A 22191-nucleotide genomic window follows, 5' to 3' on the forward strand; every position below is an offset into this window, starting at 1 on the left:
TAATGTTTTAATTTATTTATTTCCCTTTTTCTAGTATAACACTTGACGTCCTAAACTTAATTCAAGTTAGGCTTAAAAAAAAAAAAATAGAAATAGTGGTGAGGAATCGAGTGGGTAGGAAACAAGGGAGCAGAAGTAAAAAAAAATATCCTCACAACGAGATCAGAGCACAGTTTATAATGAAAACAATCAAAGCTATTTCAACAACGCGGTCTAAGATTAAAGCTTATTCTAAAATGGCTTTTGTTACATCGTGGATGACGCTCGATTACCTGGGGGTTATTTTGGGATAAATGGTACAAATTATTTATTACTTTACAATCATGTGGAACCGGACTTTGTTCCTCGAGGCCGGTGAGATGGAAACATGGACATGGTTACATTTAAAGTCGCATAATGTCGATATTTACTTTAACAGCTTTCACACACTAACATTCACGTCCAGTATTAAAGCCATGGATTAAGGTTACAGCAGCACTGAGGTCACATGGGTCCTTTGGGCTCCGCTGATTGGCTCCTGATGTTCAGGCGGCGGTGGTGGTCAAGCCGTCCTTCTTGCTGATCTGACAGTAGAGGACCATAGAGAACACCATGCCGAAAATCTGCGGAAAGAGCGGGAGACACACGTTCAAATCAGGGGGGGGGTGCTTCAGTTAAAACAAAAAATGTAAAATCCCTAAGTTCCGGAACACAGTGACATCACTACGGAACACTTGCGCTTCTATTGGCTAGCGCTCCAACACATTGTACGTGATAGGCTAAAGGGCGGGACATCTCTAAGCTGTTGACCAATCTAAACAGAGCCAGCCAGCTAACCAATTGGAGCAGACTGGGCTCTGGTTTCAGACAGAAGGAGAGGACTCTTTAAAGTAGAGACTCTACATACTGATATACAGCTGAACATCAGAAGGAGAGGACTCTTTAAAGTAGAGACTCTACATACTGATATACAGCTGAACATCAGAAGGAGAGGACTCTTTAAAGTAGAGACACTACGTACTGATATACACCTGAACATCAGCAGGAGAGGACTCTTTAAAGTAGAGACTCTACATACTGATATACACCTGAACATCAGAAGGAGAGGACTCTTTAAAGTAGAGACACTACATACTGATATACACCTGAACATCAGCAGGAGAGGACTCTTTAAAGTAGAGACACTACTTCTGATGTTCAGGTGTATATCAGTATGTAGTGTCTCTACTTTAAAGAGTCCTCTCCTGCTGATGTTCAGGTGTATATCAGTATGGAGAGGACTCTTTAAAGTAGAGAGTCTACATACTGATATACACCTGAACATCAGCAGGAGAGGACTCTTTAAAGTAGAGACACTACATACTGATATACACCTGAACATCAGCAGGAGAGGACTCTTTAAAGTAGAGACACTACATACTGATATACACCTGAACATCAGCAGGAGAGGACTCTTTAAAGTAGAGACACTACATACTGATATACACCTGAACATCAGCAGGAGAGGACTCTTTAAAGTAGAGACACTACGTACTGATATACACCTGAACATCAGCAGGAGAGGACTCTTTAAAGTAGAGACACTACATACTGATATACACCTGAACATCAGCAGGAGAGGACTCTTTAAATTAGAGACACTACATACTGATATACACCTGAACATCACTGAACATCAGCAGGAGAGGACTCTTTAAAGTAGAGACACTACATACTGATATACACCTGAACATCAGCAGGAGAGGACTCTTTAAAGTAGAGACACTACATACTGATATACACCTGAACATCAGCAGGAGAGGACTCTTTAAAGTAGAGACACTACATACTGATATACACTTGAACATCAGCAGGAGAGGACTCTTTAAAGTGGAGACTCACCAGCAGGAGAGGACTCTTTAAAGTGGAGACTCACCAGCAGGATGGCGATAGCGAAGGCGATCCCCAGCACCACCTCCATGTGCTGCTCCATCAGTTTGATGATTTTGTCCGAGCAGTTCTGCAGGCAGAGAGCAGGACGTCAATAAAACGGTACTTATATATTTATGTATTTTAACGGCACACTTTGGGATGTCTACCTCTTGGTAAATAGCGTTGGACGTGCAGTCTGTCTCCGTGGCGTTGCAGCGACACGACTCAGGAATTTTCGTCCAATCAGAGGGTCCGTCAACGAGACCACAACACTTCAGCTGGAGAACAGGACATTTGAGATTTAGCTGCTTATACAAAAAACTCGCTGCTATATAATATATATATGTGTGTCTTGGGAAATCCTGAGTGTCCTCCTCCAACATGAGAGCAGCATGCTACAGAGGTATCAACTGCAGCTGTGAACATGACAGGATGTGTGATGACCTAGAAGAGCATCAGGACTGTTGAGGCAGATGATAGCTATGGGATGAACATGATGACTCAGCCTCTATGGAGAGAGACATCAAGCATGCTCATTTCTGACGTGGAGCTAATCTGAAGTAAACATTGATACTGCTTTCTGTTCCTCCATCTTGTGACTGTGTGACTCCCTCTCTTGATATCAGCATGTGAAGGACACTGCTCAGGAACTAGTCTCTGTATGTGATGACTCCTTCCCTTCTGGAGAGGATCACAGATACGTGGATCCTGAGGCTGAAGCTCAAGCCGGGGACGAGGGAGAGTTAACATTTTTGAAGTATTCAGAAAGTCCGGATTTTGAGAAAAAGTGAAAACAAGTTGAGATTTTGAGAAAAAGTCAGATTTTTGAAAAAAATATAGAATTTTGAGAAAAAGTCAGAATTTTTGAGAAAAAGTGAAATTTTAGAGAAAAAGTCAGATTTTTGAGATTTTGAGAAAAATAGAGAATTTTGAGAAAAAGTCATAAATTGAGCTACAATTCAAAATTGAGGTAAAAGTCATAATTTTGAGATTTTCAGAAAAATAGAGAATTTTGAGAAAAATAGAGAATTTTGGGGAAAAGTCATAATATTGAGATTTTCAGAAAAATAGAGAATTTTGAGAAAAATAGAGAATTTTGGGGAAAAGTCATAATTTTGAGATTTTCAGAAAAATAGAGAATTTTGAGAAAAATAGAGAATTTTGAGAAAAAGTCATAATAGAGATTTTCAGAAAAATAGAGAATTTTGAGAAAAATAGAGAATTTTGAGAAAAAGAGAATTTTGAGAAAAAGTCGTGATTTTGAGATTTTCAGAAAAATAGAGAATTTTGAGAAAAAGTCATAAATAAATACAATTGAAAATTGAGGTAAAAGTCATAATTTTGAGATTTTGAGAAAAAGTCATAATTTTGTGAAAAACCTCAGTATTTTGAACATGACAGCAGGATGCATGATTACCTACAAGACCCAGCATTCCTCCATCTTGAGACTGTAACTCCCTCTCTTGGATATCAGCATGTGAAGGACACTGCTCAGGAACTAGTTGGACCGAATGCTAAATACTGCTCGTACAGTGTTTTATATTTTGCATTAATTATGTGACCGTCCGTGTTTCCTGTAGATATTCAATTGCTCTTTTTACGGCACTGTTAGTGTACAGTTTTATTATCATGCTGCTGTGTTTATTGTATTTTTGTAACTCACACAAAACTGGCACAACAATTTCCTTCGGGACGAATAAAGTCCCATCTTATCTTAATTCAAATGTCCTATGAACGTTATCCAGAGCTGGAGATATATATATGTTTCGTTCGTTTTTTATGCTGTGCACCTCACACATGTCCCAACTCGGGATCAATAGCGTACGTCTTGTCTTAAACCTTTGTTTCCATCTGACCTTTTATATTTGCAATCACACGTTTTTGCTTTTCTTAATTATGTAAGCGTTAATTATCGGTGTGTGTGTCTCTATATTTGGTGTATACAAGACTATAGTATAAAATAAATCCTTGTTTCAATAAATAATTTAAGAAATGTGACGAAATTTCTTTCTTGTGGGTTTAATTATTCTAAGAAATTGACATGTTTTGAACATTTTATATGAAGAATGTCTTTAAAATCAATCACTAAAACTGCTCTGTAGTCATTCGTATTAAAGTCTCTGGAAATCAAGTGTGTGTGTGTGTGTGTGTGTGTGTGTGTGTGTGTGTGTGTGTGTGTGTGTGTGTGTGTGTGTGTGTGTCTCTGCGTATGTGTGTGTGTGTCCTAGCATTACTATACTTGTGGGGACCTAAATCTGTTTACATAGTCACGTGTGGGGACCCGCCTCCCTTATGGGGACAAAATGGAGGTCCCCATAAGGGAATCATTAATTTTAGGGTGAAGACTTGGTTAGGATAAGTCTCCAGGAAATGCATGTAAGTCAATGTAATGTCCCCTGAAGTGATGTATACATGGTGTGTGTGTGTGTGTGTTACCTCTTTCTGCAGTTTCTCCAGGTCTTCAATCACATTGTCTGGCTGCGACGACAGTGGTGTGAACTTCTTCAGACGGTCCTTCATCCAGACCTTCACCTGCACACACACACACACACACACACACACACACACACAACAACATGAATGAATAAAGAGTTTTCTCTGTAATGTAAATAGAAACACTATGATGTCACTTCCTGTTTACCTTCTTCTCCTCCACGGCTCCCAGGATGCCGGCAGCGAGCAGCAGGACGAAGATGACGAGGAGGCTGATGAAGAACTGAGGGGAGAAAGGAGGTTCATTTCCGTCTCAGTGTGTTGCTGGTGTTTGTGTTTACTAATGGGATGTTGACAATTAGAAAATTAGCGACATACTATATTACGACTTACTATGACTTTTTTTCCCTTTTCGAGATACTATACTATGAATTTTTTCTACATAAAAAGTAATATACTATGACTATTATCCCACAAAAATCGACATATTATAAATAACATTTTTTTTTTAAATCGACGTACAATACTATAACTTTACTTCACATTAAAAAAACGAGAAAAAAAGTCATTTGTCGGAAAAAGTAAAAAATTCATATTAAATGATATTTATTTTCTTTCTCTGAAACAGAAACCCTTTGCGTCTGATCAGTGATCTATAATAACCTCATGTCATCCTCACCACCAGCAGCAGGCAGCGGTTCTCTCGGATGGCTCCGCAGCATCCCAGGAAGCCCAGCACCAGGATGATCACTCCGATCGCGATCATCAGGTCGATCCCCGGGAGGGACTCGCTGGTGATCTGAGGGCAGACAGGAATATCACTCGTGCCCCTTTCACACCAACGCGTGCCGGTTTTTCCTGTTCACACCGCAGCTCCGGAATCCGGTTCACTTCCAGCTCCAAAGAATTGTCGGTCTCGAGGCAAGAGCTTTGGAGCTAAGAGGCGGCGGCGCTTACGTCTCTCTCACGTCGAGGCGTGCAGGAAACTAAACCCACCTCCCATGGGTCGACTGTTATGCCTGCCTACAAGAAGTAGTGCCTATAAACACACTTTATAAAGTCAGGCAACACTAACCAGGCTTCGTGTGGTTCTGTTTATTTGTACCTTACGTTGACCATCTGTTCGCTGTTATCGATCATCGTGGAGAGAGGCAGACGTGTTGTTTTGTATTATTGCAGCTATCGGATGGAATCAACACATGCGCTGCACAGGTCGTCATGACAATCACAAGTAGAATCATAATGAAAACACGCCGGTAAAATGTGCCTGTAGAAAACGGTTTATGCCACAATAGGATAGCAATAGCAAATAGTCAGTTTAGCTTCGGTTGCTATGCCAACATCACCCGTTTTATACCAGAGAAACTTTCATAACAGCGTCGTGATGCCAAACAGCGTCAATTCAGACTGACACACATTCACTTAGGCGAAGGGGAACTGGGGATATGCATCAGCTGCTTGTGTGAGTCGGACAGTGAATACTTTAGAGCGGCCGCTGCAGTGCGAGGGGCAGCAAAGGGAAACCGGAGCTGAACCAGAAAAGCTCCCGCTCGGAGCTCGAAGGGGAAAAGCGCTGGTGTGAAAGCTGCACCAGAGGAGAGCAGTTAACATCCCTCTCCATCTGAGCGAGAGGACATCCCATAATATCACTCAGGAACAGCATCTGAGGTTATGAGCCCTTTACTTTCCATAACTGTTAATGTAGAATAACCCTGTTGTACCTTTTTTGCATTATCTGTTTGTGTAACATAACAATAAATGGAGGCGGTGCAAACTTTATCTTTTCTTTGCATGACAATAAGAAGAAGGAAATAAAACGATGAGTCTGCATGGTGGGATTCTCACCAGGTTCCCATCCTTGGAGACCTTCAGGTAGATGGAGACGGCGAGGATGATGCAACCACTAATCTGTAATCAAAAGAAAAACAAAGATTTAGTTTAAATACAGAAAAATGTACCCGGGTTTATTTGGTGAGACGGTGGCGCCCTCTAGTGGAGAAAAGCGGCAGCGAGTTGAAAACAGCTGCTGATTGAAATAATAGCGGATTCATTGTTAAACGGTAGCATTTTGGGTCACAAATTCAATAATATATATCTATTTGTTCCCCTATGGTCAACCAGATTAGCTTTTAGTTTAATTCGTAGGGTAGAGACACGAATATATCCAAAAAAAAAAAAAAAATGTCGTTTGGTTTCAAGGTGTTAGATACAGTAAAATGTATTATTTATTCAATACAACGTTGTGAGGACTGTTAGAGGCATGTTATCACCTGATTAAACCTTTCATTATTTATATTCTGCTTATTTGCCCCCCCGTAGTGTGGTCGATAAGTCTGTGTGCATGTACACGGTCTGCAGAGGCTGACATCCCAATAGTCCAGCTGCTGCTGGGCTCAGGAGGACCGATGACTGACATGTATTATTCAAACACACACAAAATCTGCCATCAATATTACATTATGAGAGCGGAAACAGAAACCAGACACACAGCGTCGCCATGGAGACGCACACATTAAAGATGATTACATTAAAACTCTGCTCCGACCTGCCTTCAAAATAAAAGCACACTGTTGTTATCATATGTTAAACATTTCATTTAGTTTAGTTTAAGTCAAGTGTCGTTGGGATTTGTAAAACGCACTTTAATTATAATAATACAAAACATATATACTTGTTTTATAATGTTACAGTCTAAACTCCTTGACTTTTTTATTTTAAATGTATTAATTGACCGATGCTTCAATATATTTAAGTCTTGCTATTTTAATTTAATATTTATACAGTTTTTACACGTTGGACTTTAATACAAACTTACATATTAAAGTTAATTTAGAGCTGTAATAATACATTAATTAATAGACTATGTAGTTATTTAAGTATTTTAAATATTTAAATCCTTCTTTTTGAGGATTTTGAGGAAGTCAAGTATCCAATCCAACTTTATTGATATAGCACTTTAAAACCTTCAGACCAAAGTGCTGTACAGAGAGATAAGCTCACACAACATCAAATAAATACATTTACACTAAAAGATACAAACCAGAATAAACTTAATAATTAAAAACAGCCATAATAAAAACAATAGACCACTGCAAGCAAATAAAAGCGACAATCTACTTGTTTCTGAACGCAAAGGAGAAGAGGTGGGTTTTAGAAGCAGACGGTGGGACCCTGATGAGCGAGGGCAGGTCAGGGGCAGCAGAGAAAGCACGGAGCGACTGGTCAGCTGACCTGAGGGAGTGGGCTGGAGCTGTGTGACGGCTCAGAGAGGTGGGCGGGGCCTCTGAGGGCTTTAAAAGTAAAAAAAGTTGTCACTTATTTTTTATTTAAATTAACTTTATTTCACATAAAATGTCTATCATTTAGATTCAAAGTTCATTAAAGTCTTGAATGAAATGTATCCGTTTTATTTGAACACACACACACACACACACACACACACACACACACACACAACACACACACACACACACACACACAACACACACACACACACACACACACACACACACACACACACACACACACACACACACACACACCACACACACACACACACACACACACACACACACACACACACACACACACACACACACACACACACACACACACACACACACCACACCACACCACACACACACACACACGATTTAAAGGCTAAATACACAACAGGGTGTGCCGAGTCAATCCACCAGTAAAACCAGTCCAACTGTCGGGTCGGAGAAGAACGACCCAGTTACTTTGAGTAAAGCTCTTGTCTGCCTTGTTTGAAGACAAACACGCAGCGTGCTGGTGGAAACAATCCTCCTTCAGTCAGAGGGCTAGTTTGTTATCGAGACGTCGACCCGCATTATAAGAAACTAAAACTATAAAATGCTGAATCATTGTCACCACCGCTAAGCTAAAGGTGTCTCTACTTTAAAGAGTCCTCTCCTGCTGATGTTCAGGTGTATATCAGTATGTAGTGTCTCTACTTTAAAGAGTCCTCTCCTGCTGATGTTCAGGTGTATATCAGTATGTGGCGTCTCTACTTTAAAGAGTCCTCTCCTGCTGATGTTCAGGTGTATATCAGTATGTAGTGTCTCTACTTTAAAGAGTCCTCTCCTGCTGATGTTCAGGTGTATATCAGTATGTGGCGTCTCTACTTTAAAGAGTCCTCTCCTGCTGATGTTCAGGTGTATATCAGTATGTAGTGTCTCTACTTTAAAGAGTCCTCTCCTGCTGATGTTCAGGTGTATATCAGTACGTAGTGTCTCTACTTTAAAGAGTCCTCTCCTGCTGATGTTCAGGTGTATATCAGTATGTAGTGTCTCTACTTTAAAGAGTCCTCTCCTGCTGATGTTCAGGTGTATATCAGTATGTAGTGTCTCTACTTTAAAGAGTCCTCTCCTGCTGATGTTCAGGTGTATATCAGTATGTAGTGTCTCTACTTTAAAGAGTCCTCTCCTGCTGATGTTCAGGTGTATATCAGTATGTAGTGTCTCTACTTTAAAGAGTCCTCTCCTGCTGATGTTCAGGTGTATATCAGTATGTAGTGTCTCTACTTTAAAGAGTCCTCTCCTGCTGATGTTCAGGTGTATATCAGTATGTAGCGTCTCTACTTTAAAGAGTCCTCTCCTGCTGATGTTCAGGTGTATATCAGTATGTAGTGTCTCTACTTTAAGAGTCCTCTCCTGCTGATGTTCAGGTGTATATCAGTATGTAGCGTCTCTACTTTAAAGAGTCCTCTCCTGCTGATGTTCAGGTGTATATCAGTATGTGGCGTCTCTACTTTAAAGAGTCCTCTCCTGCTGATGTTCAGGTGTATATCAGTATGTAGTGTCTCTACTTTAAAGAGTCCTCTCCTGCTGATGTTCAGGTGTATATCAGTATGTAGCGTCTCTACTTTAAAGAGTCCTCTCCTGCTGATGTTCAGGTGTATATCAGTATGTAGTGTCTCTACTTTAAAGAGTCCTCTCCTGCTGATGTTCAGGTGTACATCAGTGTGTAGTGTCTCTACTTTAAAGAGTCCTCTCCTGCTGATGTTCAGGTGTATATCAGTATGTAGTGTCTCTACTTTAAAGAGTCCTCTCCTGCTGATGTTCAGGTGTATATCAATATGTAGTGTCTCTACTTTAAAGAGTCCTCTCCTGCTGATGTTCAGGTGTATATCAGTATGTAGTGTCTCTACTTTAAAGAGTCCTCTCCTGCTGATGTTCAGGTGTATATCAGTATGTAGTGCCTCTACTTTAAAGAGTCCTCTCCTGCTGATGTTCAGGTGTATATCAGTATGTAGTGTCTCTACTTTAAAGAGTCCTCTCCTGCTGATGTTCAGATGTATATCAGTGTGTAGTGTCTCTACTTTAAAGAGTCCTCTCCTGCTGTTCAGAGGAGGAGGGACTTCCTGATTTATCACTGGCAAAAGAAACAGCCTCACAAAGCCAGTGTTTACTTTAAAGGTGGGAGTCAATGGTTACCAAAAAAATACACAAAGATTCAATGAAAAGCCTCTATAGGAGTTATCTCTTGCAAATCTGATTCATACACAATCTCCCCCGCACACACACAACCTGCAGAGCAACATAGCTCTGAAAAAACACACCCTCTGAGCACACACTGGCCGTTTCTCAAGCGCGAGTACACATGCTGCAGAGCAACTATTTCAAGTATACTACGTCAGAGTGGTGCAGAATGCTGGGCATTTAAACAGTCCTTCGGCGCCACTTGATGACGTAGTATACTTGAAATAGTTGATCTGAAGCAGTTTTACTTGCGATTGAGAAACGGCCAGTGGCACGTTTACAAACAATGACTTCACTTCACCACCGCTAAGCTAAAGGAGGCTAATGTTGGGCTATAAAGGAACTACAGCACGGTCACATGACTTCACGTCACCACCGCTAAGCTAAAGGAGGCTAATGTTGGGCTATAAAGGAACTACAACACGGTCACATGACTTCACGTCACCACCGCTAAGCTAAAGGAGGCTAATGTTGGGCTATAAAGGAACTACAACACGGTCACATGACTTCACGTCACCACCGCTAAGCTAAAGGTGGCTAATGTTGGGCTATAAAGGAACTACAACACGGTCACATGACTTCACGTCACCACCGCTAAGCTAAAGGCGGCTAATGTTGGGCTATAAAGGAACTACAGCACGGTCACATGACTTCACGTCACCACCGCTAAGCTAAAGGTGGCTAATGTTGGGCTATAAAGGAACTACAGCACGGTCACATGACTTCACGTCACCACCGCTAAGCTAAAGGTGGCTAATGTTGGGCTATAAAGGAACTACAGCACGGTCACATGACTTCACGTCACCACCGCTAAGCTAAAGGCGGCTAATGTTGGGCTATAAAGGAACTACAGCACGGTCACATGACTTCACGTCACCACCGCTAAGCTAAAAGCGGCTAATGTTGGGCGTGATGGCGCTTAGTCGAATCATAGGGGTGTCAAACTCAATTTCATCGCGGACCACATTAGAATTATGGTTGCACTCAAAAGGGCCGGTGGTAACTTTAAGACTATATAAATATACATAATAAATATATAAAATAATGTATTATTTTACAATATCTCCTCTGCATTGGATTATTATCGGATAGGGTAATAACTTCATAATTAACTACGCCTGAAAGCAGAAGGCTAGTAAGTAATTACAAGTCTCTTCAGTGCGCATCTCACAAAATGAGATGCATTGTGGGACATGTAGTTTATGGCCAACGTGCTCCTGTAAAGCGGCACGTGACCTTATAATAAACGTATTATATTCTTTGCAAGCTCTTGTGGGCCACATCGAATGAAGTGGCGGGCCGGATTTGGCCCCCGGGCCTTGAGTTTGACACCCCTAGCAACCACCATTTTAGAGCCCATTTCTCCATCTTGGGTATGTGTGAAAACATTGTGATAAAAATAATAATTACAAGCTGCTCATTGCGTCTCCTGCTAACCGGAGAGGAGGCGTTTCATTCCTCAGCCGTTTGTAACTCAGTCGTAGTGAGTCATTGTGTAACTGATCGGCTGGATTACACGTTTCTTCAGGCGAGACATAACAAAACTGGAAACACCTGAAGTGACGCAACGACTAACAGAGGCGTGTACGGCTCAGACACAGGAGCATTGTGAAAGAAAATACATCAGACATGTTTTCTATTCTATAGGGCGTACAACTGACTGTCGAAATCAATCAGCGTCTTTGAGTCTTTAGAAAAGTGCTATATAAGTGTCATGTATTATTATTAATATGAAAAAGGAGAATATGTAAATTGGGCGGATTATCAAAGTAGCAAAAAGCCCATCAAAGTTGTTTGTTTACTTTTTAAAAGTTCTCTAATCTGCTCCCCAAGAACCAATTCAATTTTAAAACCCTATTTTTTTTTTTTTTTTAAAAGAGACAAAAGTGCCATCACTGCTGCGAAAGAAGTCGATAAATGATATTCAAATGTAACTGGAAGTTAACATTTAAGCGTACAAGTGGTTAGGACTGGGCGATATGAAGTATATGAAGAATTGCTGTACCTTGATACATAGTGTCAGCACTGATGTGTGGGTGTATGAGTGTGTATTGTAAATGTTTTATTTATTTATTATCATAACTTGCTTCTATCTGTATTCAGTGATGTCATCTATTGTAAATGTGTACAATGGTATAACAATGTTGTGGTATTTTTATTATTGCTTGTAGGATGTCTCTCACCATCTGGCAAAGGGACTATCGATGACAACTAGCCTTTTGGCTAATTCGAGTACTTTCACATGTTGATTAATGTACACTGTCCCTTGTTTTAAATAAATCAATTCAATTCAATAGGGTTGGTGATTGGCGCTTACAAAATACTTCCCGATTGGATTTTCTTTACAAATAATCATCATTATGTGGCTATAATGTGGGTAGTGGCACTTCCTTCTCATTACAAAAAGACGGCACTTTAATGGGATGCAGCCGTTAAAACCTCACCACTAATCAGCACTTACCAGAGTGCTGCACATCCTTTGTCTTCCATCAAACACCACGAAGGCACTTCATATTCAGAGCCACAATAATGAAAGAGTGATTTACCATTTCCTGGACTGAAAACAAATACAAAATACATGCTCAACAATATTCTCTGTCCTTCAACACTTGGGAAATCCACTAAATGGATGAATTATTCATATTTTGGGGCAAAAGCCAATTAAAATGTACATTTGGTGTCTGAATTATACTCTATAACTGAAGGAAAGAAGAAGATAAGCTAACTCCTAACTTTCTTTTCTTTAAAGACACCACTCGAAATAATCGGAGAGAAACGGATCTATAACGTCGTCCATGTTGTTTACCCTCAGTGGAAGTGAAGCTAAATGCCCCTCCCTCCCCATCATCATCATCATTAGGGAAGCACATCATGTCCGCTGAGTGCTACAATCAGGTTAACATGGATCTAACATCGTTTCTGGGAACCCGAGAGAAGGACTGAAGGACTAAAATAACCCCAGCTGGCGCCCGCACAGACACAGGAGGACTGTTTACAGATAAACAGAAAGGTGCGGGATGAAGAAATGTAAACAGCCCGGAGAACGAGTGGAGTTTCGTGGCAGAGGAACCAAAGAATCAGGGCAGAAATGTGCCCAAATACTCGTTAGCCAGCGTATCTTAGGGCAGGGGTCAGCAACCCGCGGCCCACGGGTTAAAAATACCTTTTGGTCAAAAAGGTTGCAGACCCCCGTCTTAGGGAAACCTATGAATCAGAGCGAAAACGTCCCCTAAATATTCCTCTGATTCAAGATAATCTTAGGGCTGCCTGATGGCGCCTTTCCACTGCAGCGGGGTCGCCCGTTTAAGCGTCCTCGCTCAGGCCTCGGGCTGCCTCGCTGGCCGCGGCGCATTCCCATTACAGTTGAGGACCTGGGGTAGTTACTATAGCAACGCAGTGTAGGCGGGGCTCCCGTCGAGCTCCCGCTGGATTTTATCGCCCCCAATGAGATGTAGGAACGTCGTCACCTCGTCGGTCGACCACGGCGTGCTTTTCTTTGACGTTGCCATTTTTGTAGCTCCTCCGTTTACAAAATGCTGCAAGCTTGCTTCTAGATATATATGCGACGCTAGGGATGATCTCGCACACGATCTTGTGACGATTCTCTCTGACCAATCGGCAGTCGAGAGTGTTGACGTCTCTAGTTCAGCCCTGGCCTGATAGAACCACGATGTTATGGGGCCGGAAAAAGAGGGGAAAAGTACCCGCTAGCCGGCGCTACGCTATATGGAAAGGCCACCAACAAGTGGCCTGGCCGCTTGAGGACGCTTAAACGGGGCGACCCACTGCAGTGGAAATGCGCCATTAGTGTCCAGATATGGTGACAACAGGAAACTAACCTTCAGTATGTCTTGAGGACAATACAATGGGCAAGAAGAGTGTTTTTCGTGACGATTGAGGAAGCCTGAGCCCAAACATTGATGACCTTGCCCCCTGATGAGATGCCAAGTATCTGAGCTAGCATCTCAGAGCAGCACACTGAGCTCAATGGATGCTTCCTTCTGCACTTTCTCTCTCAGGACAGCAGGGCATGTTTGGTTTCTCTTTGAGGGGAATAGTTTTGTTGAAGCTGTTGTTGGCCTGTGGGGAAATGTACTCATAAGAAGTGACTCAGAAAAGCTGCAGATAGAGCCATGAGAAATGAATGCAACTGATTATTTAATGTTGTTTTTAAAGGCAATAAATTAAGCTTTGTTAGTTCCAGGTTTAATATGTGCAACAAGTTCATTTCAATACGTTCTGCAATAAACATTGAACCAGTCCGGCCCTCCACTAGCACCCATGTTTTCCTTTGGCCCACTGTGTGTTTGAGTCTGACCCCCCTGCTCTAAATGTTGGGGTCAGCCAAAGGCTAATATTGATGTATAGAAACTTCAGACCGAGCCTCTCGACACACTCTAGTTAGGACGTCTTCTCTCTTTAAGGTAAACAGAACACACTCAGGGTTTCCCCTTTAATGGGAACCCCCCCCACCAGGTATTTTTTAAGTAATTGTCTGACATTTTCTGAACATAATTGTCTGGTATTTATTATGTAATGTTCTGGTATTTTTTAAATAATTCTTTGGTATTTTTAATGTAATTTTCTGGTATTTTTATTTTCTGGTATTTTTAAAGTAATTTTCTGGTATTTTTATTTTCTGGTATTTTTAATGTAATTTTCTGGTATTTTTATTTTCTGGTATTTTTAATGTAATTTTATGGTATTTTTATTTTCTGGTATTTTTAATGTAATTTTCTGGTATTTTTATTTTCTGGTATTTTTAATGTAATTTTCTGGTATTTTTATTTTCTGGTATTTTTAATGTAATTTTCTGGTATTTTTATTTTCTGGTATTTTTAATGTAATTTTCTGGTATTTTTATTTTCTGGTATTTTTAATGTAATTTTCTGGTATTTTTATTTTCTGGTATTTTTAAAGTAATTTTCTGGTATTTTTATTTTCTGGTATTTTTAATGTAATTTTCTGGTATTTTTATTTTCTGGTATTTTTAATGTAATTTTCTGGTATTTTTATTTTCTGGTATTTTTAATGTAATTTTCTGGTATTTTTATTTTCTGGTATTTTTAATGTAATTTTCTGGTATTTTTATTTTCTGGTATTTTTAAAGTAATTTTCTGACATTTTCTTAACATAATTGTCTGGTATTTATTATGTAATGTTCTGGTATTTTTAATGTATTTTCTGACAGTTTCTCAACATAACTTTCTTGTATTTCTTATGCAACTTTCTGGCATTTAAATAAAATCTGTTTAATGACATTGATAATAATTCCTTTCATTACTTTGACTTTTTAGATCTGAGAGGTATTACGATCCTATTTGTCATTATTTCTTCAACAACACTTTAAGACTTTAAGAGGCTTTGTACGTTAAGTCGTTCTCGTTCCTACACATCATGTCTTTGACCAACCTATGAAATCAGACAAGCAAGAAAAGCTCTCTAAATATTCCTCTAAATTAAGATGATGCAAGTTCGGTGTCCATAAATGATGACAGAAAAATGAGGCCTTGAAAAGAAGTACAACGGGCAAGGTGAGCATTTTGGTGACAATTAGTGCCTACTTTTAGGCAACTTCCCGTTAGCATTGTTAGCATGTGTTTTTGTACATGCTTTTAAAATTAGTACCACTGTCTGCAGCAAGGACAGAAACACAATAAAGTGTGGTGATCAACCATCTCTGTCTTTATATCTAATATAACTTCAAAAATATACTCTCCATTTTCATTGAAACGACAACATGGTCATTTCTGTTTGAGTATTTTTGTTAGTTTTTACTTTATTTGTGCATTTTGGACATCGTTTCCCTCGGACTCCACTCATTGGTTTAACTTGTTTCCTGCTTCTTACATTTGGCTGGTTTTGTCTTGTTCACTATTTTATGATCTCCGCCAAGGACGTAAAGTTCGACCTCTGTTTTTGTCTCTGGTGGGTTTTTAATTTCTCAACAGCCTTATATTTTTTGATCTAAAACTGCAGTTAAGTATAATTAGTAGGGTTGCCAGAACCTGACCATGATCAAAATCGATTATTCGGCAGCCCTGGCGAATAATAATCGATTATTCATAAATACATAAATAATAAATATATAAATAAAATCGATTTTTAAAAATAATATTCGATTATGGAGACTGTAACGAATAATCGAATAATCGCTGGCATCCTTAATAATTAGCATTTCATTTTTGCACAAGTAATTTTATAGCTTTTTGACCAATATGTGTCCCGTTCCTACATTTCCCAAGATGCTTTTCGATTTGTCGCTTGAGTGACGCCATCATGAGGCGACGTGACAGGCGGACAGAGGAAGCAGCAGCATCGTGGTCAGGTAAGGTGGTTTTCAGTTCACGTTCCATCTGCTGATAACGCCATGAACTCGTTATTGAAACCACTTCTGTTGTTTGCATTCTAGAAATGAACACGTTTTTTTTACAGGAAACACGGTCAGTAGTTTACAGAGAACTCCGACTTCACCGTGGTCTCTTCATTTTAACCAGAGAGGGAAATCTATAACTTGTTTTGTAGTAAAACCCCAATTGTCAGCTGTCAGCCGCCCCCCCCCCAGGGCTCACTTCCTCAAGAGGAAGAAGCCAGCATGACTAAAGATTAACCAACAAATGGGGCCTTTTGTTTTAATGACAAACTGAAAGCATTACTGTGGTTTCAGTTCCGTTTCCCTCCAGTGATCAAGCCGATAGATCTCCTGTCGTTGCATCTTTCTCATTCTCTGCCAACAAACGATCCAACTGACAGCTTTTTAAATTTGAAATTTGGACAATTGTGTAAATCGATCAGTAATTAAAACAAAAATGTTCTTTTTACTCAACTAACTACCTGTAGATGGTGAAACCAGAGGAGTAACATCCCCCTGACTTGTTCCCCCACCGTTATCTTGACTATGTATAATAACAAAGACCATGTTTGCACTTCTATAGCCGCCAAACACGTACCGTCAGGTCTGAGCTGAGCCAGATCAAGTGCCGATACGGAGTATGAACACGGGGCTTTTGGGTTCGAATGGGAAACTCCCGGCAGAGAGGACAAACTGAATTGTTAATCAATGTTTACGGGTCATTATAACTTCTGAAGCGTGGCATTGTGGGTAATACGAGGCTTCAGGAGTGATGATGAGCCACACCCTGAAACTGAGCTCATGTTTGTTTGGGAGGGCGGGAGAAACCTGTCGATCAACAGATAAAACCTGTTCTTCAACAACTCTGAAACACTGCGAGAACAGGGAGGTCACGGCAGAGGAACAATACAGTGAGAACAGGGAGGTCACGGCAGAGGAACAACACGGTGAGAACAGGGAGGTCACGGCAGAGGAACAGTACAGTAAGAACAGGGAGGTCACGGCAGAGGAACAGTACAGTGAGAACAGAGAGGACACGGCAGAGGAACAGTACAGTGAGAACAGAGAGGTCACGGCAGAGGAACAGTACAGTGAGAACAGAGAGGTCACGGCAGAGGAACAGTACAGCGAGAACAGAGAGGACACGGCAGAGGAACAGTACAGCGAGAACAGAGAGGACACGGCAGAGGAACAGTACAGTGAGAACAGAGAGGTCACGGCAGAGGAACAGTACAGCGAGAACAGGGAGGTCACGGCAGAGGAACAGTACAGCGAGAACAGGGAGGTCACGGCAGAGGAACAGTACAGTGAGAACAGGGAGGACACGGCAGAGGAACAGTACAGTGAGAACAGAGAGGTCACGGCAGAGGAACAGTACAGCGAGAACAGGGAGGTCACGGCAGAGGAACAGTACAGCGAGAACAGAGAGGACACGGCAGAGGAACATGTTGTATTTCTCTGGGGTACAACTTCATTTTGTTGCATAACTTCATAATGGACTGAACGACGACTGCATTTCGTAGGGAACCGCTGTGTTCAGTAAACCCATGACCCTTGAGTTCTCGAACAGATCAAGTATCAAAGCCTCTCGATAGATCGATGATCCTTCGATTCTCGAACGGGTCAAGAACTGGTTAAAGAAGAGTTCAAACACATGGACAACTTCAACAGAGATGCACAACGACAAGAAATTATCACTGGATCCTTGAATAGATGGGAACGATGTAACAAATATTGAAGAAATGTTTAAATATAAAAAGGCGAGACATCTAACACTGGCTCCATTTGGAGAAACACCCGAAAAACAGGTTGAAAAAATGCAAAAGATGGGTTGAATTCCTTATTCAATTCAAAGCAACCTCCAGAGCCATACGCTGTACAGATGCATCAGAGCTGCGTCGCTATTTAACGTAACGTAAGAAAAGTGATCCGATATCAAACTCAGACTATTAGAGAACGTTACAGTGATGTAAACAGCTTTCATTGTAAACGTTTTTAGAGAGAACTTGTCCTTAGCGGTACTGCTACTTTCATCGATACCGCTTATCGATCCGGTCCTTTAACGGTACTCTTATCGGTTCTTTTGAGAAAAAAAAAAGTATTTACTGTAAAAATACAGCGGTACAGAGCAACAGGCGGTTCTTTTGGAGGAAGATTGAGGCTGTGGTGGAACATTACGGGTTTACGAGAGAGAGAGAGAGAGAGAGAGAGAGAGAGAGAGAGAGAGAGAGAGAACGTGGTGGAAGTCAGGGAGGAACTGCAGGTACAGGAATTGCTTTTAATTCACTGGCAGGAGCGACAAGTGAGGAGGAGACAAGTGAGCAGGAGACAAGTGAGGAGGAGACAAGTGAGGAGGAGCAAAAAGTGAACAACGAGGGAGAGATTGAGTAGAGGACAGATTCTTTCACACAGTGACGTCACGAGCTACCCACAATGCAACGCGCGCCATATATAGAGAGGGTGGGGTCAAATATCACGCAAAGGTTGCGTTCCTGTCAGGTTGGGGGTTTTGCTGAGGGTGGATTTGGAAATCCATATATATTATCCATTTTGTGACCCCCCACAGGACTTAAAAAGCACCCAACTAGATCAGGAAAATCCCAAAAATCTAGGGGGGTATCCCCCGAACCCCCTTAGCATGTTTGGACCTCGGTATTTAGGAAATCCTGGATACGGCCCTGTGTGTGTGTGTGTGTGTGTGTGTGTGTGTGTGTGTGTGTGTGTGTGTGTGTGTGTGTGTGTGTGTGTGTGTGTGTGTGTGTGTGTGTGTGTGTGTGTGTGTGTGTGTGTGTGTGTGTGTGTGTGTGTGTGTGTGTTGCATGCATGTAGCAGCCGCGTGTGTGTAAACTGCCCCGCCCCCTCACACACAGGTGGCCGGGGTGTCTTTTAGACTAGAAACGGAGTTGGCGAAACTAAAACTGCAATATAATGTGTATGTAGCAATAACACATATGACATGTGTTTTACATGTCTCCAGTACCGATACAAAGACCGATATCGTCGGAGTTTAACGGTACCGCTGTCTTTAATAATTCCACCGCGGGGCCCGTTTAATACCGGGGCTCGGTACCCATCCCTAATCCCACATGATAAAGAAGCACACGTAAAGCGGTCGCAAACAACAATGGCCGGCATGGACAATTAGCAAATGAGTGCTGCCTTTTTTTTAAATGAATTTATCAATAATTTGACAATAAATATGGGCGGAAAAGTCTCTTGTCAGTCAGACACGGAAAGACGTACTTGTCCGATATTGTAAATAACACGATCGGGCGTGTGCTAATTCGCACACTGGGCTTTGCAATAAACTCTTTAAACTAACTATATATTTGGACTCACCCAGAAGAGGAGGTTGAAGAAGAAGAGCAGGTATTTGATGCATTTATTCACGGCCATGGTTTCTATCGGTCTGTATTCCCTTTTCCTCCTCGGTGGCTTCAGGAATCTTTTCTGCGGAGCGTCGAAACACACACTGACTCTGCTGCGGCAGGATCCACCTGTTTCCTATTTGTGGGAGTTTCCCTTTTGATGCCTCCTCCTTTCCTTCCCTACACCCTCCTTTCCTTTCCCTTCACTACCTGCAGAGATGGCAAAAGTAGGCTACACACATCCTTTACTCAAGTAGAAGTACAGATACTCGTGTTTAAAAGTACTCTGGTGAAAGTAGAAGTACTGACTAAACTTCTTTACTCAAGTCAAAGTAAAGAACTTTTAAATGTACTTCAGTAAAAAGTACCCAGCAGCTGTTTTAAAGAGTACCTGACCTCCCTTTATATTAATAGAACAATAATGTCATTGTTAGCTAATGAATGTTTCCATGCTGAACAACAACTGAAGTTCAACATGTGAGAAGTAGAAAGTACAGGTATTTGAGTTCAACATGTGAGAAGTAGAAAGTACAGGTATTTGAGTTCAACATGAGAGAAGTAGAAAGTTCAGGTATTTGAGTTCAACATGTCAGAAGTAGAAAGTACAGGTATTTGAGTTCAACATAAGAAGTAGAAAGTACAGGTATTTGAGTTCAACATGTAAGAAGTAGAAAGTACAGGTATTTGGGTTCAACATGTAAGAAGTAGAAAGTACAGGTATTTGAGTTCAACATGTAAGAAGTAGAAAGTACAGGTATTTGAGTTCAACATGTAAGAAGTAGAAAGTACAGGTATTTGGGTTCAACATGTGAGAAGTAGAAAGTACAGGTATTTGGGTTCAACATGTGAGAAGTAGAAAGTACAGGTATTTGGGTTCAACATGTGAGAAGTAGAAAGTACAGGTATTTGTGTTCAACATGTAAGAAGTAGAAAGTACAGGTATTTGGGTTCAACATGTGAGAAGTAGAAAGTACAGGTATTTGAGTTCAACATGTAAGAAGTAGAAAGTACAGGTATTTGAGTTCAACATGTAAGAAGTAGAAAGTACAGGTATTTGAGTTCAACATGTAAGAAGTAGAAAGTACAGGTATTTGAGTTCAACATGTAAGAAGTAGAAAGTACAGGTATTTGAGTTCAACATGTGAGAAGTAGAAAGTACAGGTATTTGAGTTCAACATGTCAGAAGTAGAAAGTACAGGTATTTGAGTTCAACATAAGAAGTAGAAAGTACAGGTATTTGAGTTCAACATGTAAGAAGTAGAAAGTACAGGTATTTGAGTTCAACATGTGAGAAGTAGAAAGTACAGGTATTTGAGTTCAACATGTAAGAAGTAGAAAGTACAGGTATTTGAGTTCAACATGTCAGAAGTAGAAAGTACAGGTATTTGAGTTCAACATGTAAGAAGTAGAAAGTACAGGTATTTGGGTTCAATATGTGAGAAGTAGAAAGTACAGGTATTTGGGTTCAATATGTGAGAAGTAGAAAGTACAGGTATTTGAGTTCAACATGTCAGAAGTAGAAAGTACAGGTATTTGAGTTCAACATAAGAAGTAGAAAGTACAGGTATTTGAGTTCAACATGTAAGAAGTAGAAAGTACAGGTATTTGAGTTCAACATGTGAGAAGTAGAAAGTACAGGTATTTGAGTTCAACATGTAAGAAGTAGAAAGTACAGGTATTTGAGTTCAACATGTCAGAAGTAGAAAGTACAGGTATTTGAGTTCAACATGTCAGAAGTAGAAAGTACAGGTATTTGAGTTCAACATGTGAGAAGTAGAAAGTACAGGTATTTGAGTTCAACATGTAAGAAGTAGAAAGTACAGGTATTTGAGTTCAACATGTCAGAAGTAGAAAGTACAGGTATTTGAGTTCAACATGTAAGAAGTAGAAAGTACAGGTATTTGGGTTCAATATGTGAGAAGTAGAAAGTACAGGTATTTGGGTTCAATATGTGAGAAGTAGAAAGTACAGGTATTTGAGTTCAACATGTCAGAAGTAGAAAGTACAGGTATTTGAGTTCAACATAAGAAGTAGAAAGTACAGGTATTTGAGTTCAACATGTAAGAAGTAGAAAGTACAGGTATTTGGGTTCAATATGTGAGAAGTAGAAAGTACAGGTATTTGGGTTCAATATGTGAGAAGTAGAAAGTACAGGTATTTGGGTTCAATATGTGAGAAGTAGAAAGTACAGGTATTTGAGTTCAACATGTCAGAAGTAGAAAGTACAGGTATTTGAGTTCAACATAAGAAGTAGAAAGTACAGGTATTTGAGTTCAACATGTAAGAAGTAGAAAGTACAGGTATTTGAGTTCAACATGTGAGAAGTAGAAAGTACAGGTATTTGAGTTCAACATGTAAGAAGTAGAAAGTACAGGTATTTGAGTTCAACATGTCAGAAGTAGAAAGTACAGGTATTTGAGTTCAACATGTCAGAAGTAGAAAGTACAGGTATTTGAGTTCAACATAAGAAGTAGAAAGTACAGGTATTTGAGTTCAACATGTAAGAAGTAGAAAGTACAGGTATTTGGGTTCAATATGTGAGAAGTAGAAAGTACAGGTATTTGAGTTCAACATGTAAGAAGTAGAAAGTACAGGTATTTGAGTTCAACATGTAAGAAGTAGAAAGTACAGGTATTTGAGTTCA

At 40.4% G+C, this 22191-nt stretch overlaps 2 protein-coding genes across 2 annotated transcripts in view; one reads left to right on the forward strand and one right to left on the reverse strand.

Annotated features, from left to right (window-relative positions):
- LOC117443129 (tetraspanin-8-like) lies at nucleotides 1-19685 on the reverse strand. The gene is made up of 8 exons (XM_034079074.2): nucleotides 19519-19685; nucleotides 6169-6231; nucleotides 5003-5122; nucleotides 4532-4606; nucleotides 4327-4422; nucleotides 2058-2168; nucleotides 1895-1978; nucleotides 1-602 (listed from the first exon to the last, which is right to left on the reverse strand). Exons 1-8 carry the CDS (start codon nucleotides 19573-19575, stop codon nucleotides 525-527), a joined length of 684 nt encoding a protein of 227 aa, XP_033934965.1. The 5' UTR covers nucleotides 19576-19685; the 3' UTR covers nucleotides 1-524.
- LOC117443128 (E3 ubiquitin-protein ligase TRIM21-like) overlaps nucleotides 16106-22191 on the forward strand; it is a 17410-nt gene continuing 11324 nt past the window's right edge. The window contains exon 1 of the mRNA XM_034079072.2: nucleotides 16106-16155. The gene's annotated coding sequence lies outside the window, so the exon portion shown is untranslated. The remainder of the gene's footprint in view (nucleotides 16156-22191) is intronic.

The sequence above is a fragment of the Pseudochaenichthys georgianus genome, unplaced genomic scaffold, assembly GCF_902827115.2.
Source record: "Pseudochaenichthys georgianus unplaced genomic scaffold, fPseGeo1.2 scaffold_544_arrow_ctg1, whole genome shotgun sequence".
Classification (NCBI taxonomy): domain Eukaryota; kingdom Metazoa; phylum Chordata; class Actinopteri; order Perciformes; family Channichthyidae; genus Pseudochaenichthys; species Pseudochaenichthys georgianus.

Excerpts from the sequence above, each read along its gene's own strand:
- LOC117443129 (XM_034079074.2), bottom strand. The coding sequence starts at position 19,575 with ATGGCCGTGAATAAATGCATCAAATACCTGCTCTTCTTCTTCAACCTC. Across the intron at positions 4,423-4,531 it reads GAGCCGTGGAGGAGAAGAAG|GTGAAGGTCTGGATGAAGGA; the intron begins GTAAACAGGAAG and ends GTGTGTGTGCAG. Across the intron at positions 603-1,894 it reads TCGCTATCGCCATCCTGCTG|ATTTTCGGCATGGTGTTCTC; the intron begins GTGAGTCTCCAC and ends CTCTTTCCGCAG.